General features: G+C 41.0%; 2 protein-coding genes across 3 annotated transcripts in view; one reads left to right on the plus strand and one right to left on the minus strand.

Moving 5' to 3' along the window:
* Positions 1 to 23,845, minus strand: part of STT3B (STT3 oligosaccharyltransferase complex catalytic subunit B) — a 476,425-nt gene that overhangs the window by 192,598 nt on the left and 259,982 nt on the right. The gene's annotated exons all lie outside the window — the stretch shown is intronic.
* Positions 21,011 to 23,845, plus strand: part of GADL1 (glutamate decarboxylase like 1) — an 83,659-nt gene continuing 80,824 nt past the window's right edge. Inside the window, exons 1-2 of one of the 2 annotated variants that reach the window (XM_064444213.1) lie at positions 21,011 to 21,216; positions 21,911 to 22,048. Coding sequence is in view for 1 of the 2 variants with exons in the window: in XM_064444212.1 (XP_064300282.1) it covers positions 21,210 to 21,216 (7 nt within the window). In the remaining variant the exon portion in view is untranslated. The remainder of the gene's footprint in view (positions 21,217 to 21,910; positions 22,049 to 23,845) is intronic. The other variant, XM_064444212.1, reaches the window with a different exon arrangement.

Below are 23,845 nucleotides of genomic sequence, written 5' to 3' on the forward strand. Positions count from 1 at the left end.
ATGAAACTACACTGATCTGAGGATAAGGGGCAGTACTTCTTTTACACCCCCTCATTCTGTCGTTTGTAGAATAATTAGAGATTTGGGGGGCATGCTTTGTATTCAGTGATTCCCCCATGGGAAGTCCTGGGACATCATTCCTTCACCAATGTTGATTTCACTGTTTATTGTAACTTCTCATTGCAAAATTTGTAGTCACTTCCATTGGCCTGGGACTGCAAACTCCCTGGGAAGAATCCTGACCACTAGGTGACAGAGTCAGGTTAGTTTCCTTCACCCAATAAGCTTTTAACTTGTTATGCTAAGTGAAGCAGTCTCAGCCAGAGGGATGGTAGGGACTCCTGCCCCATAAAATAGCCAGACACTTGTGGTAAGAGCAGTTTTTTTGGAGAAGCCAGTTGAATCCCATTAGGCAGAAGGTGGCTTTGAATGTGTGTTTTCTGCCACTTCATTTGCTGAATTTACCACTAGATTGTGGTACAAAAGGGGGAACAGTAGTAAGCTGTGCTTCAAAATACAGGAGTAACACTCTTCCTTTAGACTTGCTGATAGACCACCACTGTGGATCACCTGCCAACCAGAACACAAGTGGTGGGACCCAGCAGAGTTTGGCACTTGATTGCCAAGTGATGTTAAGTATCTGTGTGCATGGCCAGCAGTACCCTAGATACCTGGGAAACACTCATGTTTACACTTGAGTCCTTTGAGGGACTTGAGGATTTACATGCCAGATGGGGAAGGAGGCAGCCAGAAGTTTTACATACCTTAGCTTCAGGGTTGGGTGGTAAATACAGAGATAAGTGAAATATAGATGCCCTAGCCTTTTTGTGCATCTGGTACTTAGTAGCTTTATCACTTGAACAATGTGGCCTTCTGCCATTGCAACCTCATGCCAAGAAAACCACAGTAATGTATGTTTGGTGCCAGTTGTCCAAGTTACACAAAGAAAACTAGTTAGAGCAAAGTTTAGAAAATCAGAATGATTTTCGCAGGGGATTTTTTTTTTCTTTTGACCTTCAGGTCTTAATTAGTAGGACTTCATATTGTAACAGTGCAGTGCTTGAAAACACGTTGGATTGCACTGGGACATGTGCTTTTTATGGGATGCTTTCATAAGCAAGTTTTGATGATAGAGTGAAGTTATTGAAAAAGCCAGCAGCACTTCCTCTGACAGCTCCAGCTCAAGCACACTGCTTTAGATATCAGAACCCATCTTATTGCAAGCCAGAAAGTTTCACATTTGGCTTCTTTTTCTTCATACATTTCTTACAACAGTTTTGGTTTTTGATTGGTCACTATAGAAGTCTACATGACCTTTACTGTAATCTTGGATAGTTGTAGCAGACTCAGTACAATGTATGTTCAAATGTACAAGGTAGGTGAGAATGTCACATGCAGCACAGAAGATCTCTGCTTTGCCTCAGGAGCTGTTAGTCTACTGTGCACAACAAAGCAGAACAGAGCACAGTGCTTTTCACAGTGCAGGAGGGTAGCTGAGAACTTGGCAATATTTTTCATTTTCTATCAATACACTATATAGCAAAAATGTTTTTATTCATATTCCTAGGCAAAAGTGCACTTTTGCATATTGGTAAATAATGTAATTGTCTTCCGCTTGTCAAGATGTGCTACCTGTGAGCATGGGGCTTCAAAGGAGGCCTTTAGAAACATAATTTTCCAATCTGGATTGGCAGTTACATGCCCCCCTAAAAGCGAGTCATTGAGACTGCAATTTTGAAATCCTGCTAAAAAAGGCAGTATCTCCTGATGTGTCTGTGCACTTACTGCTGGAAACCAGTTAAACCAAGGGAATATTTATAGCATCAGTGAGAGAATAAAGTTGGTCCCTTAACTGTGACAGAGCCCATTTCAGTCCTGTCAGCTGTCTCCTTTCTTAGTTGAACATCAGAAAGCAAGTTTCATTCAATGGTGGCTTCACGCTGCTCTCTGCTGCTAGCTGAAGCTTCAGTCAATGTCAGTGTGAGTTGGTTATTAGACCCTTCTGCCTGTACTGGCTGAAGCTCCTGCTCTTGATCCCTGATCTCTTGCATCTAACATCTACTTGCCCTCTTGACTGTGTAACTTGTCTAGTCCATCTGTGCATAGGAGATTTTTAAGTATATGCTAATTTTATTGTAAATTATTGACAAGATGAATATGGAAAGATCTGTTTGTATAATGCTTTTGATACTGGAGAAATCTGATCAGACATTTTCCATCAAGGAAGCCTCTTGTCCTGTTTTCCTATCTTTGTACACTTCATTGTGAGTGTCTCCTGCTTGGCAAGTGGTCTGAGAAACTGAGAACAACCCCCCAGAGTGTTCATAGCTGCAAATACATGAGGGGTATAATCAAGTTTAGGCAGCTCAGGCTGACTAATTATGTTGGTGTCTGCATGTTTAGCTCTATGGTGACTATCACCAATTCATTCCCTTCAGGTTAGGGTGGGGAGGCCCAGTGAACACCTTCTGAGGCCTGCTCAAGAGACCCCAAAGCACAGTGTTTAAGGTGGTTAGATATCATTAAATAAAACCATAAGTGAATCTCCTTAGCTAAACTTAGTAGCAATCCTTCTTTGACCTTTCAGTTATTGTGGGTTGTTATTAGGATTATTTTTAGGATGTTATTAGGATGATTGTCATTAGGATTAAGGGCCCCAGGCTTTTTTTCTCCTAAAAAGATAACGTGTACTTTTTAATTTAGAGTAAGGAAATCACAGACCTGTCAAATCTCCTGATTGCTCAAAGGGTCCTGCCATGGGGTCACATCTTGTTTTCCTCACCTACCTGTCCTTTGTCTCAGCCATCCACTCTATAACACCCTGCTCTTTCTCCTGGTTTGTGGAACCTGATGGTGGAGGATGTGCATGACCAATGTGATCTGTAATTTACCTGCAGTGGTCCCCGTTTCTTGGGTTGGTGAAGGTGCAAGGCCACTATGCTACCGTGAAGCATAGATATGCCCTCTGATGAGATCCAGTTTTTGAAAGAGACTCTCAGAACTTCTTCAGCAGGAGCCTTTTGCCAAGATCCCTCCCTGTCACAGGCTTACCAGACCCAATCCTCTATCACACAATAAAGGCTCTGGGACTTGAATATTGGGAAAGAAGCAACTTGCAAAGACTACAAAAAAACCCCACAAACCAAACCAAAACAAATCAATGTCCTTTAGTGAAAGCTATGTGAATACCTTCTTTGATACCCAGAAGAGACTGTTTATAATATAATATATATGTATATATGTATATGTATATATATATGTATAATATATAATGTTTGCTATGCTAGGATACAGAAGGAACAATGCACAGAAAATTTAAGAACATTACCAGTGTCCCCTGCATAGATCCCTGTTGATTCTGTATTGTAGAGAATATAGTTTTTATTTTCCTCTTGCAAATTGATGTTGTACACACTTGTCTGACATACAAGCTTCCAAAAAAAACTTGATTTTTTTTTTCAGGTCCAGAAGCAGTAGCACTGAGAACCTGAGTTCCTCCAGCAGCTGCCAGAAAATAAATCCAGGCTCTCTGATTCATGACCATGTCTCTTTCCCATTATGCCTGAGCACTGGTACCCTAAACACCGGATTCTGTGAACTTGATTCTGAACTTCATGGTCTTGTCCTCTCTATCTGTGTGCACATACCCAATGGGTACTATGTCCTTATATGCTCTGAACTGGTATCTCTGTTTAGGGATTCCTCTCTGATATTTCTGGGACTTGGAATTTGCTCTTTTGGATTCTCTTGGCAGAGAGACCTGCACTTGGCCCTCTGGCTGCTTCCTTTGGCCTTTAGCCTTTGCAGTGGTACGTTCTTCCTGAGACCTGTCTTCATCTCAGCTGTCTGGGAGAATTTGGTGACTTTTCCCATCCTTTGCCCTCTGGTTTTGCAAGGACTCTGACCTGACTGTGATCTGCACAGGTCACTGATATTGCAGGAAATGGGATTTCTGAGAAATCTTGCTCTCAATGTTCTTCTTTTTTTTTTTTATTTTCATTTTCTTTCCCAAGTAGCCACCTTAGTACCTTTGCTTTTCACTTGGCCTCAATTTAATACCTTGTGCAACTTCACACTTTGCCCACTTCACAGCATTTCATCTACTTGATGATGTTAAACAAATTCAAAATGTCTTGCAGATCCTTGATTCAATTGTAACATTATCAAAATATCAATATGGAGAAAATTTCCTGCAGAGGAATCAAAACAAGAGTTAGACACTGTCTTATAGTTTCAAAATACAGTAAATATTCACATCCATTGCATTTGGGCACTGATTGCTGGAGCTGAAAATGCCCGTGTTAAATTAAACATTGTGGGAAAAGTTCACATGTGATAATTAATGACTCCAGAAAACAACAGTTAATTTTTATTTCCCTTCCTCTTAAAAAAAATTTAATTTGGTGATCTAAACTGTGATTATCTGAACTCTATCAGTAAAAGTTTTACAGATTTCCTAAGCAGTGTCAAATGACTTTCATTGTTGGAAAATGTTCTAGTTTTATCACACCTAAATACATAGCTATTCTCGTTCAGAGAACCTTTAAAAAAATAACTCTTCTTGACCACATGTCAATTATTAAAATTGCTTCAGTCTCAGTGAGGAGGCTCACTGAGCTCAGAGTGAGATCAGAGCACTTCATCTGGTAGATAAGTAGATCTGTAAGTATACTGTGAAGCCTAAGATGCATCCAAGGTTGGCTTCCCTCTCTGATTACCAATGGATTCGACACAAAGCCATCTAGAAGGCTTTCTAGGTGGCAATTAGTGTGACAATCTGGCCTTAAGACAGGTCTCTGCTGCACAGTACTGTAAAGATTGTGTAGAGGCAGAGTCTCTCATACTAGATAAAATGGGCCAGGGAGCATTCTCTGCCCTTAGACCAGGTAGTGTAGCCTACCTCATGTTCACATGGCTAAATTCTCCTTCCCTCTTCAAACATGATGACTGAGCCCAAATGGCTTAATAAGGACATACCAATACTGTTTCACCCCAAAACTGAGCCCAGATAGGATGTGGGAGGGTGGGAGTAAGCACGGGTGAGAACTGGTCTGGGAGCATACTAACACATAAATGGTATTGATGATCACTGTCCAGAACTCAAGTCTGCTTAGTTTACAGTATATGGTTATTCAAGTTGAGCTTCTTGAGTATTTTAAACTCCATAGTAATACATTGTAATGACAATCACTGTGATGGCAGGGTCATAATGATGACAATTAGCAACAAGGATGACCGCCAGGAAAAGAACCTTTGCTATTAACAGCCAACAATTTCCAGCAATAGTAAAGAAACATAATGAAGAAAAGGTGTGAATACTTACTCCGCTTACTTCACTGGCTTTGAATTGTTTTCATATTCTGTGGCTATGAATAAGTGGGGTTAGACTGGAAAACCTTTGCTACCTCAAGGAAAAAAAAAATATATATAACCACATTGTGCCTTTGCCTTAGAAGCGTTGCCCCAGTCTGAATCCCAAGTAGCTTCTTTTTGGACCAAAATAGTTTATTCCCATGGAAACTCTGCATTTGCATGATGCTGCTGTGAGCCAAGTCCTTTCAGGCTTTTGCCTTGAGGTACTCTGTCCTGTGCAATTCTGGGCATGTAGCCATAATCCTGGTCTTTAGTACAAGGTTTCCTTTTCGTTCCTAAAAATGCACATTTTCCAGCTCAGTTATAAGATGACCTAACAAATATATCTCCTGTGACCCCATCTATTTGTTTAATGGTCAGTGCAGCCCAGCAACAAATGTCAGAAATTTCACTCCTTCAGTTGCAGACGAAAGAAGCAGAAGTTCAACACATGGCATGTCAAAGATGGACAGAGAAGTATAGGCCTAATTAGCATTCCCTAGGTGATTTTCATCCAGTGCATTTTTTTATATCTTGACAGGACAGTACTGTTTTCATAGGTCTCTGATCTGAAAGTCATAAGTGTCAAAATGGATCAGTGTTCTCTTCCTCTGTATGGTGACTTATCGTAATTTATTTTTCTGCTTTTAGAAAAATAATGATCATCATCTCACTTGGGTTAAAATATAAACTCATCTGGGAATTCCAGCTCATATTTTTTGCTGGAAAATTCCAGTTAAAGTGTTTTCTGATAAACAATGAAGTTAATAATATCTTTGAAATATGTGGGGGTTTTTTTTAGTAGTATTTGTTCATTTAGAGGTAACTTTTATTTATCCATGAAGATCTATGAGGAAAGAGCTTACGGTACAGCTTTGTGTGTGATATTCTTTGGCCCCAATCCTGCGACTTGATCTTTACTGAGGGACTTCTCTGAATGCTGTATAGAGGCACCTGAGGTCATGGAGGATGTTTCTGTATCAAGTAATGAAATTCAACACATAGACCTCTGGGGTACTACTGGCCTGCCCTCACACATGCAGATGGTGCAGAGACGCTTGCCTTGATCAAGCAATACTGCCGAAGAGCTGCTGGTTATCATCAGCTGCAAAAGGGTTCACTGAAGTGAGGCCTAGAGTAAAATATTTGGGAGTCAGTGGTCTACAATGTGCCATACTGGAGACTTTTGTAATACTTTTGATTCCCAGCTGAGTTGTTCACAGGAATGGCCAAAGTGTTGTCAAATGCATGGGGTTAGTCCGGCAAAGGGGTTTGGCTTTGACATGGACCTCCTCAGCCAGAAGGCAAAGGTCCCTCCTCCGCTCTCCACCCACACACGGAGGCTGTACAGTTTAGTAATAGGTAATAAGTAGTAAGCAGCAAGTAATAGTTCCTTTTGTCAAGGGGAAGGCTCCTGACAGGCTTGTTCAGAGACTGAAGAATTGGTCTATTCAGCCTGCCCCTGAAGAGAGAAGAGGACAGGACAGTGTCCCACTGAGAAACTACAGAGCACAGTCCTGGTGGTGAACCTGAGCTGAATGCAGTGAGTACTATCACTGAAGGAATAGAGAGAGGCAACCTTGCCCACAAGACTTCTTCATCTGGAGCTAGACTGCTAATTCCCTTTCATCACAGGTATCTCTACTCAGACCAAGCAAGGAAATGTGACGAGTGTTAATTTATCACCCATTTGGTGAAGCTGCTAGAGCTGTGTGTTTGCAGTTAAGGCTAAGTCAGTTGCTAAGAAAACAGCTGCACCGGTTTATGCTTTTATAGTCTCTTTGCTGTTTGCCATCCTCCCTCTGCCAGCAGTTACTATTCTTGTAGGAGACCTGGCAGAAAGAAATGTACACCCCTGCCTCCACCATTCCCATTCCCAGTCTGTCACCTCAGTGGAAACCCGTGTTCTTTGGTACTGCAAGCTCTGAGCTGCATTAGGAGATAATGTGATTTTGTTTTAAAGTTGGTGTGCTGTGATTAAATAACACACTTCGTGTTTAACTTAAATTTTAAATGACTTTAAATTAATTGAAAATCATGGGTTTGGTTAAAATAATGTTACTTCAATGTGAATTAAGTCCTCAGATTCGTATCTGAATACTCAGAAATGTGAGCTGCTGTGGAGATTCTTTTTTCTTTATCATGGAATTAAGAATTTGTTGCAGACAGAAGTAACAGGTATGGTACTGCGCCATCATAAATGTATGTTACTTGAATCTTTATTGCACCAGATCAAATGCTTCTATGCAAACCGCGAAAATGAAATCCAAGAAAATTGCCTTCATTAAGGTATAAATGAAACCATTTGCTATACTTACAAAGACGTTCCCAACCTGCTTTTGGCATAAAATGTGTCTTTTACAGCCTATCTTGGCACACACATCTCCTGCCTCCCAATTATGAATGCCTTGGGGTGACCAAGTAAGAGATAACTCCAGCTGCTCCTGACAGAAGAAGACACTGCTGCACTGCATTATTTTTCTGATGAATGTACCTACCCAATAAGCTGAAACAGGCTTTGCATCAGCAACATCTGCAACAACAGGGCTTTAGAAAGTGGGTCAGGTATATTGATGAACTGGAGAAGGAGAATGGATGAAGGACGGAGTGTGTGAGCATGTGTATAAATGCAGATCTACTTTTGTCTTCATATTTTCTTCCACATACCTAGCTAGTTCATTCAGGTCCTCTGGTGGTAGTCACAGAGGGAGCTTTCACTATAAAGTGCTTTACTTGGAGCTTTAGTCACCATGGCTGAAAAATCTGACTCTGTAACAGTTAATAGTAATACATTTTCTTGACTTGCATGGGGACAGCTTTTCTCCTTATAATTCCTAAACTAGTTCAGGGAAGGATCTAGGTAACACATTGATTATGCTATTTGTCCTCAGCACTTCTCTTTACTATGGGCTCTGGAGTTGTGTATGTGGCAATGACAGTAGGTTGCTTGAGCTTAAAAAATGTCTAAAATAAGATGACAGATTTCAGTAGGGAAATGACTAAAATCCACAGACCAAGGATTACAATCAGCTAGAGAAAGAGGTAGATGGAAAACCCGTGTTGTTTTGAATCTGGTGTTAATATATCAGGCAGCTGGGCGGGAGGATGTATTGTGAAAACATCTGCAGTGCGAAGTTTGATTCCCTGGGGTGAGAAAGGAGATGGTAGAAGCAGCAGCAGCTGCAGTCAGACTGAGAAATCTTTACTTTTGTTGATTATTTTAACAGCAATATTGAGCTTATGCTGTGTTGATGGCTCTGGAAACTGTCTAGTTTTCTTCTTGCTGGCTGGGCAGGTCAGATTTGGAGCACGCTTCCTGGGAGCTGCCCATTGAGTTGGCTAACGCATAAACTGGAAGGGCCATCTAGAGGGAACAGGGATCTTGAAGTAAGCGCCTCAGCCATCATATTTAGTCCTTTGCAGTAGCATGCAGCCCTTTGATAAATGTTTGGTACAGATAAGTTGACAGAAATGCTACTCTGTGAATATCCCAGGAGCCACAGAACACTTACCCTGAACTTGTAATAACATGAAAGTCCATAATACAAAGGGCAGAACCACAAAAGCCCGCCACACCACAGGAAAAGACTAGAAGAGATGGGGGCATTGCCGGTGTGTTTAGACTCCAAAGTATCAGGCGAATTTGTCCCCTAAAGAAGTCTAGAAGATCCTACAAAACAAACACTATCAATAGAGACCAAAACCTTCCAAGCCTTCGCATCCAATCTGCTCTGAAAGAATTTTTTTGCACCAAACCTGGCAACTAGCTTAACTCTCAATGCCTGAGCAAGATGCATCTTAATTTGGACAGCTGTTTATCCTCCATGTCTATTCAGTTTTCTCACTAGCCTCTACCTTCTGAGACAGCTAATGAGGATCTCTATTAGTATAAATCATGGATATAGTGATAGTGAGACACACTAGAAGCTGACTGGACACAGACCTTCAGACCCATCTTATCTTGACCATTCACCCACCATCACAGATATCTTGTTGATTCTTTAAAAAAAAACAACCCCAAACATTCTGAAAATAAGCTTTCTTTTTATGTTCATTTGTTTTCCTGTTGGACCCTGCTGCAGGGTGAAGGAGAAGGGGCTCATTAGAGACTAGCACAGGAGTCTTGTCGGTTTGCTTTTCTATGTTGCCACCATGTGTGTCTATCTTCTTTTTCACTGTCGTTGCCTATAGTAGCAAGGATCAGATAGAAAAACTGGCCTTTCCTATGTGTTTTTATAAATTCAGCCCCTTCAGGTGTGACTGCTGTCAAACTAGGTTAACTTTTAGACTCTTTGTCGTGGACAATGCCTTAAAATTACCCTGTTTCAAGGCCACTAAGGGCCATATGCTTCTAGCCTTCCAACAGAACAGAAGAAAGCAGATGTGTAGACATTGTAAATGAGAAATCAAGTGACAGCTTCAGCCCATTCTTTACACCAAGATGTTGTACATAGCATTCTGGAGCAGGGCAAGGCAAAGAGGGGGCTGTGAAAGAGTCCATTAGTAGTTACACTGTCCTGGGGCAGAAACTGGTATTTCAGTGTGCAAAACACCAGAACTGAACTCTGAGTTGCAAACCTTTGAAAGTCTTATGTGTAGTTCCCAATAGTGGGAAAGATTACGTTTATAATGCCTTAATACACCAAAAGTTCCATATTCTTTTTAGTGCTGAGTAGATTCTGGAAAAACTCTGGGTGCAGTTCTGTTATTTACCATTTTGCTGTAACTTTTTTATTGAATTGATTTTTTTTTTTTTGACTGGTAAGGGAGAAATCCTAATTAGCTCTCTCCATTTTTGATAGCTTGCCTTATTATAAAACTAATTAGTGTCTGGCTTTTATTGTTGTGAGAATTAGAATACTGAAAAAAGCTTCAGAGTAACAAAATTAAAAATATGAGATTTTTCTAAAGACTCTGTGCTGGGTCAGACACTTATGTATTTCTTCCAACAATCTTTCATTTTCTTTGGAAAGGAAAAAGAAAAGAGAATACTCTTTAGGATACTTGAAGTTCAGTTACTGCACCAGTTCCTAAAAGTAGCCTCTGAGAAAATGGGAGCAGTAAAGTATAAAATATACTCAGGGCTAGAACTGTTAAGCAAAAAGCACCGTTTGCTATCAACAGAGGTTTCTGCTTCAAAGCTAAGGGCACGATTATCACCTTCAGTCTGGTACTGAGAATACTCATTAATTTGTTTGACATCTGAAAAGAAACCAAAGCATCCAGAATGGAACAAAAGCCCTTATTGTCACTCTGTCACTGCAAATAAACTGATAACAAGGGATTAGGATTAAAGAATATATTAACAGATTTCCAGAGAAGGGTCAAAAATACTAGCAGTGTTGTCTTTTGATGGCCAAATACTGTAATAAAAAGCAAATGGCCTTAAAGGGTCATCTTGAAGAACTGAAAGTGTTCTGAGAAACCTGATTTTGTTAGTGGGTCAATATATGTTAGGGAACTATGGTATTGAAAAGTTCTAAACTATAGGGATTGACCTTTGAAGAGGAATCAAATAGCTACATGATTAAGAAGAATTATCTATATCAATATAAGTAGCCCTATTTAAAAAGGCAATATGCTGATTTGAGCTACTGATTTAGCACTTCTAAATACCACAGGCAAAAGAATCTGTTTCAGTGATTGTGTTAGTTTTCCTATGTCTGAACTGCCACACCGACCCTAAAACTGTGTCTAGACAAACCTTTAGAAATGGGTTGCTTACGTGCAGGGTGAAACACAGATGATGTAAAATTACATATTTTTGTTTTATGTTGCTGTTGACATTAAATGTTTGAAGACAGCTATGATTCAAGAGGGAATGTAACTGGTTTTAATGGACTACAGTTGGTTGTGAAGTATGTATTTTAACGGCATCTTTATCTCTAAATGTGTTATATACCACTCTGTATTCCTTTACATAAGTAGACGCTAAAAGAATATCTTAAAAGTATGCATTTTCTCTTTGTTTAATTTTTAACAGGATGTATGTTTATACATTTTAGGTGTATATACTTGTCAGATATTCCCTATAGTTCAGTTTATTTGTAAAATGGTACTGGCATATTTTCTAAAAAAAAGATGAAAGTTCATTTTGATTTCTTTCCATTGCACTGCTGGCCAGCCTTGTATTTTGGAACTCATTTGGCTCCATTCTTCCTGATACGCCTGTAGAGTAAGTCTTTGTATCTGTATTAGTCTGTGTTGTCAAGTACAAAAGGCTATGCAGTCTTGTCATTTCTACTATTTTGAATACAACTGGTTGAGTGAGCAATCACAGTCTGCATTTCTTTACCTGTTAAATCCAAAGACATCCCAAGAGAAAAGATGTCTTGGCAGAGAATGCCTTACAAGTTTGAATGGACGGTGTCTCTGTAGAAAAGAAATTTTGAGTGATTAAATTAAAAACTATTCTTGGAAATAATGAATTCTTTTTCCTGCCTGGGCAGACCAATACCAGCACACCTTGTGAAAGAATCTATGTAACTGAAAGACCCAGGACTTTGAACAGTTTTCCCCAAGTTGCAACTTTTGGTTTGGAGCTAAGTTTTTCTTTCATTTTCTTCCTAAAAAATTTCCCAAAAATACTTTGTGAATTGCTGTTTTCAAGAGCCATCTTCACATAATCCTAGTATCTAATAATGCTCCCAGAGTGTTTGGTGGGGAAAGAAATAGCAGTGCACAGGTTCCAGTTCAGCTATTCAGTTGTGAATGTCTTTGCCAAAGTGAAAATGTGGCTGAAAAACATCAAAAGGCCCTCTTGTTCACAGGTCTCCTGTTCTGTCATTTGTTTATACACTGCCATTTCTATACCGGAAACTCTAGGGTTTTGGTGGTTTGGGTTTTGTGTTTTGTTTTGTTTTGTTTTGTTTTGTTTTTTAATTAATATACTGATCATATTGCAAAAGGTCTGTAGGCATCCACGTCAAAACCCTCCTCCAAAATAAAGGTTGTGCTATACTCATTAAGTACCACAGCTTATGTTATCAGCACCTTGCTCAGATATACCTCTCCTAGCTTTGCCTCAGCTCTATCAGGAGAAACAGTGTTTTTCAAGGGTGCTTTCTCTGGAGGCTGTGGTTTTTCTAGCACTTAAGAAGCAGAAACAGGGGTCACAGTGTTTCAGCAACAAGGATAGGCTCTTCTAGTTAGTGGCTAGGACTTCTGCTTCTTTTTGCTGTGTAACAATTTAAGATCACTGGCTCATTCTCAGTCTCAAAACATGAAATGGACTCCATGTGCAGGGCACTACAGTGGATGCAGGAGACATGAGTTCAGATGCTCAGGAGTGTAGCAGGTAACTTTCAGCAAGACATTGGCATTGGCTTGACCTTTCTGTACACTCTAATGTCTGTATGCAAGCTGTTTTCTTTAATCTAACAATAGGGACTTTTGGAAAGTTATGTAAGAGCTGAAGATACTAAAAGGAGTGAGCTGCTTAGCATAATTCTTGTCCTGAGAGGTGTTTATATTTCCTGTTTATCTCCTTTGATCTCAGAAAAGATGCCTAGTCACAAACTAACCGTTTTCCTCGCAAGAAAATTGTTGTTGGAGAAATAACTGAAAAGGAAAAAAAAAAAGTGCAGACATTATTGATATGTCCTGTACTGTGCCCAAATCCCAATCATCTCTGCTTCTTGGCCTTCAGTTTGAATCTGCAAGTCCAGCTTGTTGTGTACGTTGCCTGTTTGTAGCTCATGATGTAGTCCAGCGTTCTGAAAGCTGCATGAAAACCAGATGGATCAGGACAGCCTTGAATTGCAATTGAATGTCTGTCCATTGGAAGTAACTGGTCACTTTACTTTCTGCAGGGGGGTCTAAATATTAAAGCCACTTCCAGTTATCACAATAACGGGGTTTGGCATAGCTGTGCTTTTTAACCAACAGTGTACAGACAGACAAAAGGGCCATTGAACTATTTAATTTCTGCCTCTGCTATCATGAGAGAGCTGATACAGGCCAGAAGTGCCTTCTGGTTTCACACAGCTAATACTGTCCTGAAGAAGTTAGTCCTCTCCTTATTGCTGCTTCATTTCTCCTGAAAGACAGAGGAGTAGTCAGCCACCTAACTGAAACTGGTTCTCCAATCTACATGCAGTATTTACATTATTTAAAACATGTTACTGTTAAAAAAATACTTTGTTCTGGGTGTGGGTTGGTGACATCTGTTTGCTTCTTGCCTGTGCCTAGTCTCTGTATCCCAGCCATGACATCAGCTATTACAGTCCCTGCTTACAGCAATTTCATTTTACCTCAGACTTCTTTAGCCTTAACAGGTCTTCACGCAAATACAAGAAATAGTGCTCATTGCAGTGAAATTGTGCAGGGTCACATCAGATATGAAGATGGCTCAAAGAAACTTTTTTTTTTTTCTCTCTGAATGCAGTTTTATGATGCTTGGTGTACACTGCACATAGAATTCTACATTTGCCATGTGAGTCTTGGAGTCATTTCATTTGCAGAACCCACAGGCTCTTTTTTTGCTGAATAACATGCTCAGTATGGTTCTGAAATTGCCTGCTGCTTTGCATCCTTCTGAATGTTATGTGGTCCATGACTCTTGTTTTGCAACAGGAAGGAATTACTATAACATGTGTCCTGAAGATATAAACTTCATTCCCTTCCTGAAGTTTACAGAACCAGGAAGCTCATGCATTAGCTCTCCTTACTTAATATGGTTACATGCCCTGGAAGACAATGTAGACATGTTCCACTTACACTCTGCAGTGTCTGTATTTGCCTCCAAATGGTACCACACAATGCCCTGCATTGGGTGGAGTGTTAGACCTGTTTGAGTGCGTTACCTTCTGGTGGCTGCAAGCTACAAAGTCCAAAAATCCTGATTCTAGAAACAATATTCACGCCTTTTATTTTATGGCTTGCTAATATGACAGTTACAGCTTTTGCCACAAAGGTATTTCAGGATGGCATGTACTTAGCCTGCTCAAAATTTCCTAGTTTTTATTCTTTTGGAAAATCAAAGAGATTTTTTTTCTTTTACGTGGGGAACAAACATGCAAGCTACTTTATGTGGAAAACAAGGTATATACGGTTTTCTTAAGATTTCTGACACTGCAAAAAGTGAAAGTGGACAGTTTGCCTCTTCTCTGCTTCATCACCTTTACTGTTGTGCTGTTCAGAGTTTATTGTCTCAAGAATATCTGTGAAGCCTGATTCAAAAGTATCTGTAAAAGATTTTGGAAAAGAGCCATTGTGGGAGACTCTAATTGATGCAGCTGACTGATGAGTGAAACCTTGTCCTTTTACTAATTGCATCTCCAACTTCTGTAATCTTCATACATGGATTTTATCTCCTAACTTCCAAGATAAACCAAAGACTGATCTTTGAGCTGTTCTGACACCACATATGATCATCTGATACAGCTGTGTGCATGACAGCACTCTGGCTGCAGCAGTGTGTATCTCCGTGTGGGCCATGTGCCAAATACTCAGCCTTGAGGAAGAGTCTGCAGCTTGCCTTCAGCATTGTGTTACTTTTGCTACTTCTTTAGTGATAGCCAAGCTTGCTAGTTTAAAGATAGCTCACACATACCCACACTAGCTGCAGTGACCGCAGTAGAGCTGTTTCTGGTGTTGCTCTGATTTTTCTTTACCCCTCCTCTGTAATATCCTTTCTCTTTCTATGCTTAAAATAGAACGTTAAGATTCTTGCATTAAAAAAAAAAGAAAATAAAAAAATCTGGTATCTTTTTGTTTATTAAAAAACATCAAGTAGATACATAATAAGGATGAAAACACCTTGCTTCTATTAGCCATTTTTCCTAGTCTTCTCTGTCTAGGTCACAATGAAACAGGCAAATGTGAATCATATTGCTATCAAAAGATTTTGGTAATGTTATAAACCATAAGAATGAAGATGGTATAATCTTCTTCTTTGTAATCAATGACATCTTGAGATAAAATTGAAGTCTGCGATTTGAAATACCCTCATTTGCTATAATTCTTGAACATGATTTCCGTATTGTTTCTGCTCCCTCTTTTGTCTGCCTGATTCAAATAGCAAACAGAAGCCCTGCTCTAATCAGTTGATTGTCCTATTTTTAATTTGCAGGAGTGATTTAATCCCTCTGAATTACAAAAGGGGCAAGTGACTTCATAAACCTGAGTAATGAGATTTGTTAAGCATTATTTTATCATTAAGATCTTTCCTAGAGCACATACCTACCCCAGGAAAATATTTGATTAAAACATAATGGGTGAAACAGTATGCTGATTCCCAAATCCTGCAAAGTTCTTCCTCCTATGAGGTTTTAAATTCTTTCGCCTCCCACCAAAATCAGCATTAGAGAAAGGATATGACATGACTTTGTTTGCCAACATTGATTAAAGGAGAATGTACAAGATGTATCAGTTATTCAAAAATAATATTACAGTTTTGAGCTCAGGCACCTCAGGTAGTCTACCCTTTAATAATGTATGTTTTATTAAACGTGGGAATAATAACAGTCAGATATGTATTTATCATTATTGACTTGAATCAACAAAAGTCAGTCTTGAAATGTTGCATGCTCAAGGGTTATAAATAGCCCTATTTGGATTCCACTACATTTTTTTTTCAAGAAAATATAAATGGGATTTAATAGATTTAAATACACAGCATGGGTATGTATCTACGCTGGGTCTATGAAACCACAAAAGACTCGCCAACAACTTGGGTGAGCTTCTGTCTGAGCAGCAAGTGGGGATAAAGCTAGCAACATGAGGTTGCCACAGGCCTGAGCGGGGTGTGCAGCCCAGGCCTGCAGTGGAGTGGTGGGACGTCTTTTCAGTGCCTCTGACTTTTAGGCTGCTGTTGTTGTCTCCTGCTTATCCTGCCCCTGCCAGCACCAGCAGGGACAGCAGTGGGTTCTGGTATTTGACAGATCCTTGCGCTGCCTCCTAAGGTTGCAGAGACTTTTACTACTTGTGAACTGCTCCCTGTGCTTTCCTCCACCTAGACGCTTCATAGCATGTGTGACCTTTGGACATATGAATATGTGATTTCCAAAACAAGATATGGCCTATGTGTCCCTCAAGGGAATGACATTTGATCACTCTAATAGGCAGAATATAATATCTGGAAAGTGTCCTGTAGCCATATTTTGCTGCTTAAATTCAGTATTCCTTCTGCTGGCTTTGTTGTCTTTGCTGATGCCTTTAGGGTCTGAGCCTCACCTACTGATGTTTTGCTGTTTTGAGCCTTGATGTTCTGAACAATGTGTTTTGCCAGCCAGCTAATGTAATACTGTTCCTTTGAAGGCATCAGATGCTGCAACTTGAGAGCCTGACTACTTCTTCACTTTACTGTATAGAATGAGCAGTCATCACCTTTGGTTGGCCTCCAGTAACACAGCAGCATTTTTCCTCTAGGCACCAAAAAGGTAATGAATGCCCTTCAACCTCTTAATGCTTTTTCTTCCCTGTCTCAGTTACCTGCACCAGACTACTAATGTTTGAGTTCCATAGGTGATGTTGATACCAACAAAGGTAACCATGACACTTCAATTATTAATGCCCCAGGAGCTGATTTTCACAAGTGCAGGGAACCTGCAGCTTTTGTTTACTCCATTTGGAGTTGGGAATTCTTTGTAATTCTAACAATGAAGCCCACAGCTGCTCCTGGGGAAAAGACAGAGAAAGAGCTAAAACCCTAACTTCCAGGTTAGATTTGCAAAAGTATCTGGTGATTTTGAAAGCTTCCATCTTTAAGACCATCTAAAGGGCCTGGCATTTTTCTAAATAATTTCTAGAGGTTAGAACTATTCATAGGGTGTTAAGGTTTGTATACCAAAATTAAGCAGTTCAAAATCTTTGAGTCTTTTTTGGAAAAAATTGTTTTCTTGTTTGGAAAGCACCCTTATTTTGAATTTTGGGGTAATGGTACTGAAAAATAGTTTACATGCTAACTCCAAAATGAACTCTTCCTCTCCCACTTCATTCTTCCTTCCTTCAGTTAAGGAATGTATTATTATTCTACTGTTCTAACGATTTGTATACAGCCATTGGTTTTCTGCATAGTTTAGAGGAGGTTCCTTCCTTGATGAAAAGGTTGTGTCTTCATATAACACACTTCAGAGAGGGAGGCAGGTGATGAGAACAGAAAGGGCGCTGAGGTGAACATTGCCATATCAACTTTGTGAACAGAAGAGAGAAGATGCAGGTTCACATCCTGGCAAATACAACAGTTTAAGAAGACTGTCAGTTTGTTAATGTTTAAATGTAGTTCTCAATAGTTTATGTGGAACACCATTCAGTTGTGTCATCCTGGCTGCTTTCAGAAAGGTAGGTATGACTTGCCAGTGTCAAACCTTTTAGTCCTCATTGCATACCACAGCTCATTATTGGGGATCATAGCTTCAGGTGAGGTAACTTGATTCATTTATACACAAGCTGGGCAAGAAATCCATAAATATTTGAAACTGATGTATACTTACTAGTGTAATATTGCATATAGAATTAGTTGTCCGGTTTGCCTGCCAGCATTTCAAAGCTTGCAGTTTAATTATCATGTTACCTAGGTCTGATGGCCAGTGTTTTTAATGGATTCGTGCTTCTGCCCTTTCCTTCAGCTTCTCCTTAAGCTCTTCTGAGCCCAGATGAATTGAAAGCTTGTCAGCTTAGTGCACTGACAAATGAAAATAGGTGACTAATGTTGATTGTCTTTTGATATTTCATACTCTGCTTGCCAAGAATATCTCGTGTACTGTGATCATTTAAAATCCTACACACTCGGGATAGTCATGTTTTTCATAGAGACTGATTGCAGTCAGTTTGACAAAGAATATAATCTTGAGCAGATGCTCACCAGTAGCCACCCCTTCTTATATTTACTTAGTACAACAAGAATTAATGAAGTAAGACCACAAAGGACAATCTAGTCATATAATCTAATCTCCTCTGTATCCTGCATCATTAAATTTCATGCATGCACAAGTACTGAGGGCAGTAACCTGCATTTGGCTAAAGCCTGTCTTCCAGAAAGGTATCTTGTCCTGGCTGGGGGACATAAAACCATTAAGAATTTCTTTGTGCCCTTATTAACTTGTTTCAGTGATGTATTGTCACCTTAAGAAGAGAAATTCTGTGCTTCATTTGAATTTGTCTGACATCCGTTTCTACCATAGCTTCTTGTTATGCCATTCTCCGCTTGGTTAAAAACCCCTTCAGAATTCACTATTTTTTTCTCCATAGAGGTACTTATATGCTGTAATCAAGTCACTCTTTTGGATACGATAAACAGATTGAGCTCTTGAAGTCTCACTTAGCAGCATTTTTCTTCAATTCTCAAATCTCATTTTCAGCTTTTAATCTGCCCCCTCTCCAATATTTCAATGTTATTTTCAAAACATGGGCAGGAACACAGTATACAAGATGGATCTCATCAGTGATATATCCAGGGATAAAACTATCTCCCCTACTTCCTACTCTCCTGATGCAGATTAATCCTTCCTGTTACCAGTGTCAGAGAGAGCATTTATGAGTTGGTGACTACAACCCATAAATCTTTTTCAGCAAGTGCCATCTCCCTCTCAGTACACAGCACCTACAATCCTTCACACTTGTTACAGGGATTTAGTTATAGTAAACGTATTTCATTTGAGAAGGCCCAGTTTGCCACTCAATTCAGGCTACTTCACATGGTGGCTTGGTCCTTATTTCCTTTACCATTTCTCTCCTCTTTGTGTCATTTTCAGGTGTGACCCCCTTTTCACAGAAACGTACCCATTCGGTGAAGGTTCCTTACTGTCAGTTACTTTTTGTCATCAGTCATTTAGGCAAGTCTTAGTCAATTTCATATGTGCTTCAATGATAACATGGGGTATGACATTTTCTTTCAGACTGTCTTAAAGGTGTAAATCATCAATATGCATTTAAACATATGAACAATCTCATCAAAGAATGAATTTAGAGAAGTTGGATTTGACCTGGTCTTCATAAGAAAGACTGGAAATATTTCTATTCCTTTATTTGAGACATTTTTAATTAAATCTGTTATTCCCATTATTATTTTGGGTTCTGATGTTGGCATGTTTTTTCCTGTCATTGCAGTTGCCCTTTGGAATTTCACAAGTATTCCAAAGTTTACTAAAACAGGTGAAAGAGCCCAAGTATCTATTCTGGAACTGGGAGTAAAAGTTATCTAAGTTTGCTTATAGGAGAATGGTGATGATTCCTACCTTTCTTAATTAGTAGCAGGCTGGAGCAGTTCTTCATAGTCCCCTTGAGATCCATCTACTTGTTTATTTTGTAGCACAGAAGTACTTATTGAACATATTTACATTTTCCACATCAGCAAAAACCCGCTTATGAACTACATTTACTGATGGATCAGAATCGCCACTGGACTTTCTTTTATTCCTAACACACTTAAAATGTCTCACTTGTCTAGCTCATACAGCCACAGGTTTTTTTTTTTTCCTGCCTGTTAACTTCCCTTATAGATTTTTGATATTGTAACTTGTAATTTATATCAACTGCAATATATATAATTTCTCTTTGTTTTCTGTTTGATTTCTAACTGCGACCTTTGAACTCTTATGGGAAACTTACTGCTTCCTCTGATCACAAAATCATAGTGGTTTGGCCATTTAATAGTCTTCAAGAGAGCCCCTTTTTTCGGCGTTCTCACCTTTTCGCCTTGTCAGTTCCCCTTACCATTTTTCTCAGTTTGTGGAAATTAGTTCTTCTGAAGCAGCAGAAGTACATAGTTTTGCTTGGGGCTGTTGTTCATTTACCCATGATGAATGCAACCAGGCCTTGTTCCCAGGCTCCTACAAACTTTTAATTTAGTGATATCTACCATTTTTATCTATCACAATGAGGTTCAAATACTTATCTCTTGCATTGTAGGATATTCGTTGGGCTACAAATTACCTTCTGCAAGTTGTAGAAGTTATTAATCTTAGTAGAGGCTGCAGCTGAAGCTAGAAACGGGCTACATTTGTTTTCTCATGAACAAGGAAAATTAGGGTACTATGTGTAAATAAATATTTGATTCACACCTGAATATTTCACGAGCTTCCAAAAATCTTCACCAAACTTTAACCATGGCCTGGATTTTAATGGAAGATATGTGCTTTTGGGGGCTTTGGTAGTTCAGTTTTGGACATTTTCAGACCTTCCTGTGACAATAGCACTAATGCCTGCTGTCAAGAAGAAAGCCTGTTTTCTTTTTTTTTCTTTCTTTTTTTTTTTTTTTTTTAAAGTAGCAGTTACGAGGAAATAAGGGGATAAGAATTAAGCAGGCCCGTGTTGCACTGAACGGGACTGATGTCCTGGAATAAACTGGAATAAGGAGGTCAGCCACAACTCGCTCGGAGGCCTTAAAATAGCCCTTAACGGCCCTTAAATAACCTAAAAACGCCCTTAAGGGCCGGCGGTGGCGGGCGGGGCTGCAGGGTCCCTGCAGGCAGGGTTGCGGGGGTCTGGCAGCCGCCGCCGCTGCTCACCCCCGGGAGGGGTTTTAAGGCGCCGGGTCAGGCTTTAGAAGTACCGAAACAAACCCTTGTCACAAGCAGCGACAGCAACGAAGCCCCGACTTCGGGAAGAAGGGCAGCTCCCGGGCATTAGAAACTCCCTCCCGTGTTCGCTGTAGCCTCCCCGCGCACGGGGGGCAGCCGGGGGGGCAGGGGGAACCCTGCGGGCGGCCGTGCCCCCCCGCCCCGCGCCGGGGGAGGCGGCTGGCGGCCGGCCCGCGGCGCCGAGGGTATTAATAGGCGTCCCGGAGGCAGCGGCCGGGCGGCGGCGGGTGTGCGGGGCGAAGGCTGCGGGCTCGGCTCGGCACAGGACGGCTTGGCGCGGTGCCCCCTCCCCGGCTCCTCTCCGGTCCTGCGCCCGGCTCCCACCGCGAAGGCGAGATGGAGGGTAAACGCTGCCGGGGCTAGAGCCGCCTTCTCCCTCCTCTCTCCCCCCGCCTCAGCGGGGCTGCGGCCCCCGCCCGCCGCGCCTGGGGCTGCGGTCGCCGGGGCGGCGCGGAGGGGCTCGGGGCCGGCAGGGAGGAGCGAAGCGCCTCGCTCTTTGCCCCGCTCGGGGCTTCCAGCCCCTTCCCCCGGCAGCCGCCGGCTTGCGGGGGCTCCCGCAGCCTCCCCGCCACGGCTGCCGCCGGGCCCGCGGGGGAGAGGGACCTCGGGGCTGGGGAGGGAGGCAGGGTCTGCTCGCAGCCGAGTGCGGGAGGGGTAAGGGCTGCCGCCGGCTCCGGGGCTCCCCCAGCAACGCGTGGAGACGAGCAGAAAGGCTGCCTGTTGAATATCTATCTATAGCCTCCTTTTGTTAAGGTGCAGCGCTAATGTAGCCAGAACGGTGTAATAAGGTATGGAGTTTGCAACGACTATTATAAAAGCATTGCAGCGTATAATTTTGTTGATATAAATGATCTTTAAAGAGGCGTGCTTTTTCTTTTTTTGGGGGGTGGTGGTTTACTTCCCCTCCCCCCCCAGGCACCAGAATAAAGCAGGCATAGCAGTACAGTGATTTGCTTTGGAGCAAAAGGTCTTAGGGAGAAGTTAACCCCTTTTTATAAATGTATTCTCAAGTTTAACTTGTTTACCTGCATTAACAGGAAGGCCTTGCATCGTTACGTAATGAAAAATAAAAGTTGACCGTATGCTTATAAAAATTTGCAACATGGAAGACCTATGGCTAATAAAATAACGAGACCTCTGTAGAAGCTTGGAAAATGAGAAGACGCTAAATCACGGTACGCTTAGGCTTTAGGTATGCCGTTATTTGCAAGGTTAAGAAATGAGGAATTCCTTGATCTTGTAAGTGGAAACTGGTTACTAAGTCAGAAAACAGAAGTGTTTGCAGATGGCAGTCCCCCCAGCCACAAGATCAATATTCTTGATAAGAGTTTCTCTACTTATCCCGAATTAGGAATCTTTCACAAAAACAGTCAAAATGGCTTGGGGTCTAGTAGGTTTCTTTTCATTTTACCCTAAGCATGGTTAAGACACCAAAAAAGTTTTTACTTCCAGGTTAAGAAAGTCTCTTAGCTTGTCTCCAGAAGTTCGGTGTCTTGCATGCATGGGTGACCTAAGTCATTAGCACTCTATTTGTGTAAAATCTCCAAACACAAATAATATATTTGAAATTGAGAGAATGTAAGAAGTCCAGAAACTTAATGTTTAAACACAATGTTTCCTGTTTTCTTAATTTGCTGTAAATTGAATGAGCTTTGTAAAGTTACGTGACACTCTAGTATGCAGTAGATATGTTCTACAGCGCACAGCAGCTTAAGGCTGTACTGTACAAGTAGTAGCAGTAGTACTGTACGAGTGGCAGTAGCTCCAAAAGTGATTCCTTTCAGATGCAGCTTAGCTCAATATCCTCTGCCACGATAACAGCAAAGATAAACTTCTAGTGGTCGCTAAGACTGAGATCCTAGTGTTCCCTTCAGCTGAGTAATAGTGTTCTTGTTCAAATGTTGCCCGAAGTATGCTACCAAAAGTCTCATTTACTTCCGAAACCTGCACTTGTAAAACAGAATGAGTTTAGTGATAACATGATCCCCACCCTTGTTGCTGCAGTATTGTCAGTCCCTCTACCTTCCTCATGAGTAGGATCTCTAACTTCTGCCTACATTCCTCTCCTCAGAAATTCTAGTGTCTCCCTGTCCCGTGTTCTTCCCTTTGCCTTTGGTGATTTGCTGGGTTTTCTGTCTGGTGAATGAATTTCACATCAGTTCATTTCACAGCAAGGTGGTGAAGGAAGTTGGGCTGTACTGGAGCCTTTGCTGGGGATGTTGATTGTAGCCTGATTATTTGTGGATTTAGGTGATTTGGGATCTGGGGAAAGATTTTGCTCGTTATTTAGAGCCATTAGACAAATGAGGCTTAGGTTCTTGAGGTGTTAAGGTCTTTGCTACTTCCTGAAAGCTTTTTTTTCTTCTAGCAAGTGTGCACCCACATTTAAAACCAGCTCTTTCTGGGCTGGTATGTGCAGTCTTTCTCCTTTCAGTACTGATTTCCTGTGCATTTAGCTGGATCTTGTTCAGGTTGCGTGGGAAAACATCTAGGAGACAAAGACTGAAGGGCACTTGCCTGTTGCAGCAGTAGCATTGTGTTTGCATTGCACAACTGGAGCAGCTGGCAAAGTGGACACAGTTGCAGTGGAGACTTGGATGTGTTTAGAGTTAGCCTTGCAGTGGCTGCGGGAGCACTCTTGGGGGGTGACATTGATTTTTAACACCCTTAATGTATCTGAAAGTGAGCGCTTGTGAGCTTCATCTTGCTTGTTGCTAATTAAGCCTAATTTCTTTCAGACGTTATCAGCACTGTCCACAAGAGCAGCCTTACCGACTGTGCAGGGATGAGTTAGAGGATTCTTTAGGCTGTGCCTCCATTAACACAAAAGACGGCAAAATCCCATGTGTGAGTGGGGACCAGGTTGTAGGTTCCTACTCCTAGCTGCAGAAATGGGTCTTGACTGCACATGTCCTTCAGTCATTTGGCATCAGGGTAGCTTTCAAAGGTTGCTTTGGCAGGGAGAAAGCATG

Source organism: Phalacrocorax carbo, chromosome 2, assembly GCF_963921805.1.
Source record: "Phalacrocorax carbo chromosome 2, bPhaCar2.1, whole genome shotgun sequence".
In the NCBI taxonomy this organism is placed as follows: domain Eukaryota; kingdom Metazoa; phylum Chordata; class Aves; order Suliformes; family Phalacrocoracidae; genus Phalacrocorax; species Phalacrocorax carbo.